The following is a 15,201-nucleotide window of genomic DNA, read 5'->3' on the forward strand; positions in this document are numbered from 1 at the left end:
TCTAAAATCAATGTACAAAACATTAACGCTGAGCTGACTTAATAAATTAAAAGTTAAAAGTACTTTTTTGTTTTTATATGTTCACAGTAATGAACAAAAACACCAATTATTTATATATATTTTATTAAATAATATCTGTATATAAAAATACATAAAAGTATAAATAAATATATAAAAACCAGTCACCATTAAATACGCAATATAAAAGAAATATGTGAAACAATAAACTTATTATCTATTGAGCATTTATATTTGGTGTTACAGTGCGTAAATATTTAATTATTGTTATTAATGTACTTATTTTGATTTATTATTTCCATAATATTCTTAGAATATGTGGGCTAAATTAAATTAATAATTTTGAACGACATTGTATGTTATGAGTCCTCTATTATTTGATTATTATTATTGAATTATGGATCAATCAAATTGCCAAACACATTTTATTAATACTTATATGATAGCTGTGAAAACTCCAGTTAAAATCGTTCAAATGAGTATCAATTAAACTGCCCCTTTTTGAATGTCTATCCCTCAATGTGGATGTAGTACACAATCTTACAAATAATAGTACCATAATGAAGTATCATACATATTTAGTCTTTATATAGTATCTTGTTGTACACAAGTTAGGAAAATAAGTTAAAAATTGAACAAAATAAATACAAATAAAAACTGATAATGTTACACAGAAATAATAATCATAACATAATACCACACATATTTTGTAAAATAATTCAGTTCTTCAAATATTGATAATCAAAAATAATTCAACCAGATACAATATGATCCTACACATATATTTAAAGAACAAAAAAATGTAAAAAAGTATAATATATAGATATTTTAAAATATACAGACTTTATGACTAAAAAATTAATTTAATTTTATCACTATTTTGATTTAATTTGGTCTGCCTGAAGTACTTGGGATGGCCATATTCAAAATGACTTATAAACATTATATGTTTTAAATGTTAATTTATATATAATTGGAACTTAATTATTATTCCTATAATTTTACCTTAGTAAAAGTAATTTAAAATAAATTCGTACAAGACACAGATATGTATTTTTTAAATAATATTCTCATTCGTAAGGAAAAACCAGTCAAACTATAAAAAATAAATTGCTTACTTTCAAGTACTTCATTCCTTTTCATTAGATTCCTGTGAAAGAAATATAATCAAATTAATTAAAAGTAATTTGATTATATTAACTCCTACTGCTGTTTGCAGCCATCCTTCGACTTCTTTTTCTGCTTCTTCTCCAAGGAGGCGGTCCTGCGCTGTCCCTGGATCGGCATGTACGGCGGCGCCGGGTTCTCGTCGTCCAGCTCGCCCAGATCGGGCGGCGGCAACACCATGCCGGGGCTGCTGCTGGACGTGCTCGTGGTCACCGTGCTGGACGCGGTGTCGTAGCTGGACGAGTGGCGGTGGTAGCTGCCGCCGCTGCTGGCCGGGCCGCCGCCCCCGCGTCTCGAGTACGTCGGGTCGATTGCCATTGCGATGTTGGTGTGGGCGGTTTGGTGGGACGTCGGGGATGTCGACGAGGTCGATTGGAAGCTGTCGCAGGGTTCCGGGTCGGGATAACGGGGTTTGTTTATCTTGGTTAAAGGAGACCTGGAGAACAACGTAATAAGTTAAATATATAAAATATTATGAATAGTAAATAATTAACTTATCTCGTAAGTTGATGAAACATATTTGTACAAGTTTATTTACTTTTTAACTAAATTAAACCTATGAAATATTTGAAGGATTAAAATACTAAATATAAATCTAATATCACCTTTTTCCTAATTTGTTACTTTGATTGTGTGTATATAGATAATATTTGTAAATATTTTAATGGAATAAGTATCATTATGACTCACTGAAACAAATATGCAGTACAATAAATTCTAAAATTATCTTTTAGTTATTTATCTGTTTCTGCATAACAATCTACATACACATACTTATATATCTGATTATACGAATACAATACAGTCAATCTGAAACAATAAATCATATTCATATATAAAAAAATTATATTTTTAAATATTTATTTTTGATAAATTAAGTAATTTAATAATTTTATATATCAATGTAGTCAATTTTGATTTATTATGTTTTAGAATCAGTAGTGATTACTTATATGAAGGCTATAAAAATTATTTTATTGATATAATGATATTAAAAATACATTTTTTATGTATTTACCCTTTAAAATAGAATATTTCTTAATATTTAAACAATGGTAGAAGGTTGATATGTTGTAAAACCCACAATTAAACCAGTTTTACATTAAATTTCAATTAATATTTTATTTTTCAGAGGCACTTTTAAATGTGCCTCCACGTCAATTGGTTTCATATGTAAATCTTAAACATTTTATATAATCAATGTAGTCAATTTTGAATTATTTCGTTTTAGAATCAGTGATGGTTATTCAGATGAGAGATATGAAAATTATTTTATTGATATAATGATATTAAAAATACATTTTTTATGTATTTACTCTTTAAAATAGGACATTTCTTAATATTTAAACAATGGTAGAAGGTCAATATGTTGTAAAACCGACAAATAAACCAGTTTTACATTAAATTTCAATGAATATTTTATTTTTCAGAGGCACTTTTAAATGTGCCTCTTCACGCCAATTAGTTTCATATGTAAATCTGAATCATTTTATATATCAGTATAGTCAATTTTGATTTATTACGTTTCAGAATCAGTGGTGGTTGCTCAGATGACGACTATGAAAATTATTTTATTGTTAGTATGATATTAAAACATATTTTTTATTAATTTAGTCTTTAAAATAGAATATTTCTTAATATATAAACAATGGTAGAAGGTAAATATGTTGTGAAACCGACAATTAAACCAGTTTTACATTAAATTTCAATGAATATTTTGTTCTTCAGAGGCACTTTTAAATGTGCCTCTTGACGCCAATTGGTTTCAAATGTAAATTTTAATATTTCTATTTGGTTCCAACATTTAAGGTCAGACCATTGTTTCAATGGTAGAAGGAAATTAAATAAAATGGAATATTGAACTCACTTTAAGTCCAACTGTGTGGGCCTCTGTGGTGGCAACCCATTGGAAATCTTTTCCTCAAAACTGGAAGAATGACCACCAGGAACGACATTGATCTCCTTCAATTCAGACCCATAGTTTTGCCTGTGACTCACTCTAAGCCTGTCACCTGATCCAGTGGGCAGTACGTCCACTGGTAAACTGTAACTAACATCTTCATCGTTCGGATTTGGCACCGCGTACATGTCTGGATGTGCTGCCACGGTCCTTGGTACTGATGAGGTTTGTTGTATCATATCTGCCGGAAAAGCGTATGAATCATCAGGCATTAACTGGTCTACATTCCTGTGTTCGTGCTGTTGGAGATCGATTTGCTGCTGCTTTTTGGCCAAAGCCTTTTGTTTGGCTCGTTCCCTCGCCCTCCTCGCCTTGGCCCTTTCGCGTTCTTGTAGTAATTTGGCAAGTTCCTTGTCTTGAGCTTCGATAGCCAACAAACGATCTCGATTCATCAAGGTCTCTTCTATGGAGCCTTCTTGTTCCTGTAACTGTCGGGCCAAGGCGGCGTCTCTTTCTTCCTGGATTTGACGCTCTGTTACTTCGTCAATTGGCACCCCAATTTCCGCGATATCTATCCGATTTAATTGGTCGGATAGTTTTTCAGTTGGCTTGTAAGGTTCTGTGTATAACTCGGCACTTTCTATCTCTTCTTTAGTTCTAATTGGGTCTAAATACACATCATCAACAGGGCTAATTTCGTGAGGTAGAGGCATAGCCAAGGCTTGCCTCCTGGGCAGATTAGCTTGATAATTTAAAGAATTTGGTCTGTGAGGAGAAGGGTGACTCTCTGTTTTAGGTGGAGGGTACGCTGGTTTCTGTGGAGAAAAGTGTGGTGGATAGTTGGGCATGTGATGGTGCCTTTCAACTTTGTGTCTTTCCTGTTCCAGTAGCTGCCTGGCAACATCCTGATCTCTCATTTCAATCTCCCTCCTTTTCAATCTCTCCTCCCTTTCGATTTTGTCAGCCAAATCTTTTGCCAATTGGTTGTCAATCTCCTCCTGTTCGGCCAACATCTTCTGGTAAATGGCTGCGGCTTGTTCGGCCAACCTTTGCTCCCTAAGCTGTTCATCTTTAGCTTTGGGAATGTCCTCCCTAACCAGCTGATTCCTGTACTTGTTTCCGCTTAAATGTTCGTCGAATTCTTTATTTTGTAGGCGGTACGCCAAAGCCATGTCCTCCCTCACCATCCATTCCTGACACACTTCGTTCACCCTTCCCGATTTCGGTAAGCCTTCCCGTTCGGGGCCCTTGGTGTGGGACATACTTTAATAAACTCAACACAATGTGGCACCTTCCACTGAGAAACAGTAACATCAATTAACCAGGTAGTCATGTACGAGATAAAAGAGGTCACCGGTTTTAATGAATAATTAAACCAATTTAAAATTCGCTTTCTTTCCTCACAACACAAATTCTTTAAAACTGGAATGGAAACATCAAGACGGAGTGATCTGAAGTGAGATGACAAACAAATGGTAAATAAATAAATATGACATTTCTGGCCAATGACTAATAATCACTAAGAAGTCAACCGGTTGATTTGTTTAGTTTATACGTGTATCAACATGTTCTTATTGGCAAATAAACGTAGTTTATTTTAGTCATGAATAATGAAAATTAACCGTTTTAAATAGGTGCATTTGGGGTTGCCTATACAAGTCACTATTCTGAATTTATAAAACGGCGGCAAAAATCAATAACGATATATTTTAAAAATGTAATTATTATTTTACTAATTACAACACACGCCAGATTTTAAAGTTGATTTGTAATAATAAGTTAAATAGTTGAACTACTAGATTGATGTTCATTGATCAGTTCAGTTCCTCTGATGTAATTTTAAATTTAATTATTTCATTTTAGCTTTATTTCAAATATCAATCTAAATACTAATATGTTAATTCAACTTCTGTAAAGTAATTAATATTGTGGTGACCAAAGAATTAGCACAAAATTTAAAATCAACATTTTTTAAAATATTACATAAAAATATTGTGTATTTATTTAATAGACTTAAAAATCAGAGTTTTGTATACATTATTTAACAAATAAATATTTTTTAAAGGAGTGCTAAAGAGAAAAAATCTTAGTTGATTTTTATAAAATTCATTTTATTATACTCTTTAATTAGACATTAAGATAGCTTATTATCAGCCACCTTAATTATTATATTAATTTTACCCTTTCAAAAGTAAATTTACAAATAATTACTATCGCTATTTTTATATAATTAACATAATTGAAGAAAAAAGTGAGTAGATAAACAATTTACCTGTAATAATTGACGAGATTACAAAACTATTTTATAAAAAACGAACATCATAAAAACTAATAATTGTCTAAAAGCTAAATCCGCACGTATACCTTACCTTGAGATCTAATCATATTATTTTTCATTTATAGTTTCTTATGCAATAACAAAAATAGTGCAATCATCAGAGTTGTGGGGTGATTTATTCATTTCTAGTAAAATGTATGACAACATCAAAATTCATACGTATAATGACATCACTGGTAAAAAATGTTTTTTACATTAATTAGAATATACGTTAGTTAACTTTTAGGTTTGTGTTAAAAATTAAATTCACAATTAAATTAAATATAATTTTTATATACTATAAAAGACGACAGAGACATATGCTTTTATCAAGTGTTTTCATTAATTCATCAATTTCCCTGCTTTAATGTGAAGAGAGTTTTTCATTTTTAAAACGTCAGAAGGGTGTGTGATATACGTCACGAAAAAGGGCGGACACATATTTAATGTATGGGGGAACGTCCAACAAAGAAATTACTTTGAAAAGCTTAATCTTGTTTTCCAAATATTCCGCATCCTAACAGGATAAGAGGTCCCTCAAGTGTGTTGTGAAAGTTATAGAAAAACTTTGAACACAATTATCAAGGATGCGGGGGTCGAAACATATTTTAAGTGTGTATAATGGTGAAATATATGACATGAAATGGACTAAAACAATTCATTATTAATTCTTATACTTGTTTGACATTTATTTTTAATGATGTAATTAATTAAATGGGTGTACTTTCAGTTCTTTCAAAATAGACATTTATTTATTAACTAAGAAATTATTTTGTACATCATAGAAGAATAATATAAACATTTTAAAAATTTAAATTCAAATCTACTTAAATAGTCACATAATATGTAAATTATTTAAAATAGTTATTGCAAATGATTTTCTAAATTAATTGTTTAGTATTAAAATTCACATTAAAAAATGGAATTTCTCTCTTTTTCTTCTTAATAAGACGTAGAAAAAGTAAATAAACTATAATTTTATAATTTATTGAAAACTGAATATGACTCTCTCTTATTCAAAGTATTAAAATACAAAAAAAGCAAATTTTTTATAGTAATTTTTTTGAATATTATAGAAATTTAATTTTATAAAATATATTTCAAACCTGCTTGAACAGTTACAAAATTGATTTTAACATATTATTTTCTCAAATTCACTGTAAAGTAAATGAAATGAACATGTAATACCATGTAGGTCCTAAAATATATACATGTGAGGAAGTTTGAACTTTAAAATTAAACCAATTTTTAAATTAATTGTTTAGTAACCAAATCCTGTTTAAAAAACACAATTTCTCTCCTCTTTAATAATGAATCATGTTAAAATTTAAACTATAATTAATATCCATAAATTTCCAGAAATTCTGAACGTTATTTGTTCAATAATAAATAATCGTCTAAGATCCAGTTTAGAATCTAAATTTTCTTACTCTGGCAAAGTATTTATTAAATTAATTAAAAACTGATCTGATTCATTTTGTTTTAAGGTATTAAAAGGAGCCTAACAATAAAAAAAAACAACTTTTTTGTCTATATTATATTAATTTTTCTTAATATTATAAAAATTTAATTTAAGATTTCATAAATTATATTTCAAACTTACTTGAACAGTTAAATATTGATTTTTACACATATTATTAGTTTCTCAAGTTCACTGTAAAGTAAATGTAATGAACATGTAATACCAGGTTCTAAAATATATACATTTGAGGAAGTTTGAATTATAAAAATAAACCAATTTTTTAAATTAATTGTTTAGTTACAAAATCCTATTTAAAAAATAAAATTTTTCTCCTCCTTAATAATGAATTATAGTAAATTTTAAATTAAAGTTAATATAAATAAATTTTCAGATATTCTGAAAGTTATTTGTTCAATAATAAATAATCGTCTAAGATCCAGTTTAGAATCTAAATTTTCTTACTCTGACAAAGTATTTATTAAATTAATTAAAAACTGATCTGACTCATTTTGTTTTAAAGTATTAAAAGGAACCTAATAATACAAAAAAACAACTTTTTTGTCTATATTATATTAATTTTTCATAATATTATAAAAATTTAATTTAAGATTTCATAAATTATATTTCAAACCTCCTTGAATAGTTAAATATTGATTTTTACACATATTATTAGTTTCTCAAGTTCACTGTAAAGTAAATGTAATGAACATGTAATACCAGGTTCTAAAATATATACATTTGAGTAAGTTTGAATTTTAATAAAAATAAACCAATTTTTTAAATTAATTGTTTAGTTACAAAATCCTATTTAAAAAACAAAGTTTTTCTCCTCCTTAATAATGAATCATAGTAAATTTTAAATTAAAGTTAATATCCATAAATTTTCAGAAATTCTGAAAGTATAAATTAAATATAATGAACTAAATGATTTAATTTTTTACAGATTTTTAATTCGAAGTTTAGTTAGAAACGGAATTTTTCTATTCTTTATTAGTGATTCATGGTAAATTTTAATTTAAAATTTTATATTTACTAGTTTTCAGAAATTCTGAAAGTTATTTGTTCAACAATAAAAAATCGTCTGAGATTTCTTCCATTCATCAACTATTTAAATTGATTAAAAACTAATATGACTCACTTTGATTCAAGGTATTAAATAAAACCAAAATACAAAAAATATCTCATGGAAAATTTTAAACTGGAATTTCATATTCACTAGTTTTCAGAAATTCTGAAAGTAATTTGCTCAGCAATAAAAAATCGTCTTAAATCCAGCTTAGAAACTAGATATTTCTTACACTAATCAACTATTTAAATTGATTAAAAACTAACATGACTCACTTTGATTCAAGGTATTAAATAAAACCAAACAATACAAAAAATTAACATTATGCATATTATTGTTGATCTGATCATTGGGAAAATGTTTATTTTTTGTCAAAATATTACTCACCTGTTGTATGTTATGTTACAGTTGGCTAATAATAGGGAAACACATTAAATTGTGTTTGTTTATAAACTGGCAAATGGAACAAATTAAATTCATTTCTACCTTTATATGGCTTACTTGTTAGGATAAGTTTTCCTTTAATGAACATAGATGTTCAGAGATTCAAAGAAATCTAACAAGCACTTAATTTTAAAACTTTGTTTTATTATTTTAATCAATACTATTTATCTATAACATTAACATAAATATATAATAAACTATTGTGAACAATTAAATTTGGACTGTCTTTGACATTGAAATTCAAATTCAGACTTCTATTTCAGGCAAATATTCAAAGGACAAATCATAAAAAATATCAATATTTATTGTCAAGTTTTGAACTTAGCCTTGTACCTACATTATTGGGTCAATGAAATCTTTTAAAAGTTCCTGCACCTGTCAAATTTAGATGTCTTATTGCAATTTAGAAGGTTTTTTCACAAGTTACTTTTATTTCATATTTCTCTTTGTTACATTAGTTTTTATGGATTCAATTCAATAATTAAATAATTCATTAAAATTACATGTTTATTAATATTTTTATTTGCTTTATTAATTTTAGAAACTTACTGATTGATTGTCTAACTGTTAAAATGTATACAGTGGCAATTAGGAAAGGCACACCTCTAGTTAAATACAATAAAATTCTAATCGTAATCGATTAAAATTTTTATTAATACTTTGTTTCATTAATCTTATAAACTTAGTGATTGAAAGAAAAACTGTTAAATTCTTTAATTATACACACATATTTCTGTTTGTTATACTAATTTTTATGGATTGAAATTTAATAAAATAATTCATTAAATTTATATGTATATTAAATTTTTTTATTAATACTTTGTTTCATTAATCTTAGGAAAAACTGTTAAATTCTTTAATTATATGTATATATATATATATATATATATATATATTTGTTTGTTATACCAATTTTTATGTATTTAAATTTAATAAAATAATTCTTTAAATTTATATGTATATTAAAATTTTTATTAATACTTTGTTTCATTAATCTTAGAAACTTACTGATTGATAGAAAAACTGTTAAATTCTTTAATTATACATTAATATTATAAACTTACTGATTGATAGAAAAACTGTTAAGTTCTTTAATTATACGTACATATTTCTGTTTGTTATACTAATTTTTATGGATTTAAATTTAATATAATAATTCATTAAATTTATATGTAAATTAAAATTTTTATTAATACTTTGTTTCATTAATCTTATAAACTTATTGAGTGATAGAAAAACTGTCAAATTCTTTAATTATACATACATATTTCTGTTTGTTATATTAATTTTTATGGATTTAAATTTAATAAAATAATTCATTAAATTTATATGTGTATTAAAATTTTTATTAATACTTTGTTTCAATAATCTTAGAAACTTAATGATTAATAGAAAAACTGTTAAATTCCTTAATTATACATACATATTTCTGTTTGTTATACTCATTTTTATGAATTTAAATTTAATAATATAATTCATTAAAATTATATGTAAATTAAAATTTTTATTAATACTTTGTTTCATTAATATTAGAAACTTACTGATTGATAGAAAAACTGTTAAATTCCTTAATTATACATACATATTTCTCTTTGTTATACTAATTTTTATGAATTTAAATTTAATAAAATAATTCATTAAATTTATATGTGAATTAAAATTTTTATTAATACTTTATTTCATTTATTTTAGAAATTTACTGATTGATAGAAAAACTGTTAAATTCTTTTATTATACATACATATTTCTGTTTGTTATTCTAATTTTTATGGATTTAAATTTAATAAAATAATTAATTAAATCTATATGTAAATTAAAATTTTTATTAATACTTTATTTCATTTATTTTAGAAATTTACTGATTGATAGAAAAACTGTTAAATTCTTTAATTACACATATATATTTCTATTTGTTATACTAATTTTTATGCATTTAAATTTAATAAAATAATTCATTAAATTTATATGTATATTAAAATTTTTATTAACACTTTGTTTCATTAATCTTAGAAACTTACTGATTGATAGAAAAACTGTTAAATTCCTTAATTATACATACATATTTCTCTTTGTTATACTAATTTTTATGAATTTAAATTTAATAATATAATTCATTAAAATTATATGTAAATTAAAATTTTTATTAATCCTTAATTTCATTAATCTTAGAAACTTACTGATTGATAGAAAAACTGTTAAATTCCTTAATTATACATACATAGTTCTGTTTGTTATACTAATTTTTATGGATTTAAGTTTAATAAAATAATTCATTAAATTTATATGAATATTAAAATTTTTATTAATACTTTGTTTCATTCATCTCAGAAACTTACTGATTGATAGAAAAACTGTTAAATTCTTTTATTATACATACATATTGCTGTTTGTTATTCTAATTTTTATGGATTTAAATTAAATAAAATAATTAATTAAATTTTTATGTAAATTAAAATTTTTATTAATACTTTGTTTCATTAATCTTAGAAATTTACTGATTGATAGAAAAACTGTTAAATTCCTTAATTATACATAAATATTTCTGTTTGTTACATTCATTTTTATGGATTTAAATTTAATAAAATAATTCTTTAAATTTATGTGTATATTAAAATTTTTATTAATACTTTGTTTCATTAATCTTAGAAACTTACTGATTGATAGAAAAACTATTAAATTCTTTAATTATACATACATATTTAAAATAATTGAATGAATATGTAAATAAAATTCAAAGAAAAAGCAATGTCATAATGATTTAAAGAATACAGTATGGTTTTACCAAACTACATTATAATTAAACCAACAATAATTTTATTATGATTAATTTAGATAGTGTCATTTAGTTAATTGATACAATGTAACAAAAATACCACGACATTAGTATATAAATAATTATTTTGAATTTTATGTCAAACTAAAATATACCTCGGAGGTGTTTTTAAAATAATTAATTTTAATTAAAATTTGTTAATATAATAGAAAATTGGTTTTCTTGTTTAAGGAAACTAAGCCCTAACAGCAGATCGAATGTGGTCATGAATAATAAAATTATTAAAGCCGACTGCAGCAACAAGATTTACATCTAAATTAAATCGTATCAAAGCGAAGTGAAAGGAAAAATACCAAAAGATAAACTATTACACCATTTAAATTTGTTCGCCGATTAATTAATTAACAACAGACATGCCCAGATATCAATAAACAAAGAGCCGGACCGACAAACAAATAATATTCGCATTAAATTCGGCAATGATGACATAAAAGTCCGTGATTACGGTATGTCGCAAATCTGCGGCGCACTTTCGAAAACCGCTGCCCCATTTTTGGTTTTTGCCTCTACCACCTCCGACGTCCGAAATGGACCGCAAAGCGGTGCATTGCAAAAATTCACATGGGGGTAAAACACCAATCCAAGGATAACAGTATGAAATTAGAAAAAGTGGGGGCAGTTAAATAAATCAATGCCGTGACGTCACATACAATGTGTAATATAATACTTGAAATCTCTGGTAATCTTGACAGTGATTTATTCTCTTATTGGCGCACTATTTTTGATTTGTTTTTTTTTTTACGTTTGCGCTGCGTGTGGTTCGAGGGTGAGTGTTGCCGTTAGAAATTTTTATTTTGCCAAAATGAAGGAAATGCACAACAACGGAAGAACCGAGGAGGACATGCAGATTGCCACATGTGACAGTGTTAATGGAAATACGAAAAACGGTGAGTACAAGTTTGACTGAAGAGGTACTTATAAAAAAAAATGGTGGTCAATAGTTAATTAAGTGCTGTAATTTACGCAATTAGTTGTTCAAATTGTTTATAGTGGAATAGAAGCTTTGTATGTTCATGTTTTAATAAAAGTTTCTAATAACGCGTGTGTACAAAATTTACACATTTTACATTTGTGGTTTCGATTAGATATAATATAAATTATTGATTATGGTTAACCATAAGCTTCCATAAATTTGTAATCATTGAAAAATTACAGTAAGATTTAAATAGTCATTGATTATGTTCATTTAATATAGACAAAATACATACAAATATATAAAATATATTTATTTTGGAAGAATCAATAAGATATTTATTTAATTACAGCTACACTATATTAATTATATATATATATATATATATATATATATATATATATATATATATTATTATATACTATTTAGCACCAGTGGAATCATAATTTTAAATTTTAAAAGGCCAATTTTGTGAACCACATAAAATTATACAATTTATTTTGAAGAAATAAATTATATATTTATTTAATCATAGTTATAACATGTTAATTTTTTTAGACGATGTAATTTTACGATTACTTTTATTACATTTTTATTTATCACCAATCAAATGATAATGTTGAATTTTAAAAACACAATTTTCTGAACCTCATAAAAATGTACATTATCTATGTGTACATAAAATATATAAAAATGATTAAAAAGTACACTAATTTATTTTGGCAGAATAGATAAAATATTTATTTAATTACAGTGACACTCTATTAATTATGTACATTATTATATACTTTTTAGGACCAATGAAATTATATTAATTATATTATATATTATTAAATTTTAAAGTAATAAATTATATATTTATTTAATCATAGTTAGGACTATTTTTGATTATCACATTTTTATTAATTATCAGTCAAATAATGATGTTGAATATTAAAAATAAAATTTTCTGAACCTCATAAAAATGTACATAGACATTATCTATATGTATATAAAACAGACAAAATATATAAAAATAATTAAAAAATATACTTATTTATTTTAGCAGAATAAATAAAATATTTATTTAATTACAGTTACACTCTATTAATTATTATATACTTTTTAGCACCAATGAAATGAATATTTTAAATTTTAAAAGCCCAATTTTGTGGACCACATAAAAATATATAATTTATTTTGCAAGAATAAATTAAATATTAATTTAATCGTATTTAGAATATTTTAATTTTTTGGACAATGTAATTTTACGACTAATTTTGATTAATACATTTTTTATTAATCTCCAATCAAATCATAATATTGAATTTTAGAAACATTATTTTTTGAATCACATAAAAATGTACATAGACATTATCTAAGTGTATATAAAATAGACAAAATATATAAAAATAATTAAAAAATATACTAATTTATTTTGGTAGAATAGATAAAATATTTATTTAATTACAGCTACGTTATATTAATTATATATATTATTATATACTTTTTAGCACCAATGAAATCACTATTTTAAATTTTAAAAGCCCAATTTTGTGAAAGATTTTAAAATATGTAATTTATTTTGAAGGAATAAATTATATATTTATTTAATCATTGTTACAATTTTTTAATTTTTTAGATGACGTAATTTTACGTCTGTTTTTGATTAAAACAGTTTTTATTAATCACAACTAAAATCATAATATTGAATTTTAGAAACATAAATTTCTGAACCACATAAAATGTACATAGACATTATCTATGTGTATAAAAATGTAGATAGACATTATCTATGTGTGTATAAAATAGTCAAAATATATAAAAATAATTAAAAAATATACTAATTTATATTGACGGAATAGATTAAATATTTATATATTTAATTTCATCTAAGCTCTATTAATTAGTCCAATTTTATGAACCACATTAAAATATATAATTTATTTTAAAAGAATAAATTATATATTTATTTAATCAAAGATATTTGATTAGTTATTTTAATTTTTTTTAGACGAACAAATTTTAATACTATTTTTGATTAAAACATTTTTTATTAATCACCAATCAAATCATAATAATATTTAATTTTAAAAACAAAATTTTCTGAACCACATAAAAATGTACATAGATATTATATATCTAAAATACACAAAATATATAAAAATAATAAAAAAATACTATTATATTATGTTAGAAGAATAAATTAAATATTGATCTAATTACAGGATATTTTACTTTTTTAGACAATAAAATTTTGAGATTACCTTTTCTTATTATATTTTTATTTAGTATCAATAAAATCATAATTTTGAATTTTAAAATACAATTTTCTGAACCACTTCAAAATGTACATAGGTAAACTTACATAATTTAATCAAAATATATAAAAATAATTAAAAAAAAGTGTATTAATTTATTCTGGGAGAATAAATTAAATATTTATTTAATTACAATTAGAACATTTTAATTTTAAAACGAGGAAATTTTTAATCTTTTATTGGTTATTTAATTTTTGATTAATCACCAATCAATTCAACAATATGATAAATTTAAAAAAAAAAATGTGAACCATATAAAAATGTACATAGACTTATCTATGTATGTATATATTAGAAAAAATATATAAAAATAATAAAAAAATATACTAAATTTATTTTAGAAGAATACATTAAATATTAATTTAATTACAGTTTGAATATCTTTTTGGACAACAAATTTTACGATTACTTTTTCTTATTACATTTTGTATTTAGCATTAATCAAATCATTATTTTAAATTTTATAAAATATTTTCTGAACCACCTAAAAATATATATAGATATTATACAATTCAGTCAAAATATATTAAAATAATTAAAAAAATAATATAATAATTAATTTATTTCAAAACAATAAATATTATTTAATTACAATTAGGGCATTTTAATTTTTTAATAATAATTACTATTTTTTTTATATTTTATCCAACACCAATTAAATCATAAATTTTAATTAGAAAAGCACTGTGTTGTATAAGTTCTCAATTAAAGAAATCTATAAAAAAAAAAATTCTTTGTCAATTTGCAATAAAAAATTGGGATTTCTTTTGTAAATTTTCCC

At 24.1% G+C, this 15,201-nt stretch overlaps 2 protein-coding genes across 3 annotated transcripts in view; one reads left to right on the top strand and one right to left on the bottom strand.

Moving 5' to 3' along the window:
• Positions 1–106: 106 nt before the first annotated feature.
• Positions 107–4,558, bottom strand: LOC109600219 (uncharacterized). Of its 2 annotated transcripts, XM_020016337.2 has the most exons (3): positions 3,053–4,558; positions 1,226–1,621; positions 107–1,168 (listed from the first exon to the last, which is right to left on the bottom strand). In XM_020016337.2, exons 1-3 carry the CDS (start codon positions 4,345–4,347, stop codon positions 1,039–1,041), a joined length of 1,821 nt encoding a protein of 606 aa, XP_019871896.2. In that variant the 5' UTR covers positions 4,348–4,558; the 3' UTR covers positions 107–1,038. The 2 variants fall into 2 exon arrangements, with proteins under 2 accessions (XP_019871896.2, XP_019871897.1); XM_020016338.2 differs by having other exon boundaries at positions 1,059–1,621.
• Positions 4,559–11,695: 7,137 nt separating this feature from the next.
• The window catches only part of LOC109600216 (GTP cyclohydrolase 1), a 33,690-nt gene continuing 30,184 nt past the window's right edge, over positions 11,696–15,201 (top strand). Inside the window, exon 1 of the mRNA XM_020016330.2 lies at positions 11,696–12,094. Within this exon, the coding sequence (XP_019871889.1) occupies positions 12,010–12,094 (85 nt within the window). The 5' untranslated portion in view covers positions 11,696–12,009. The remainder of the gene's footprint in view (positions 12,095–15,201) is intronic.

The sequence above is a fragment of the Aethina tumida genome, chromosome 2 (assembly GCF_024364675.1).
Source record: "Aethina tumida isolate Nest 87 chromosome 2, icAetTumi1.1, whole genome shotgun sequence".
Classification (NCBI taxonomy): Eukaryota; Metazoa; Arthropoda; class Insecta; order Coleoptera; family Nitidulidae; genus Aethina; species Aethina tumida.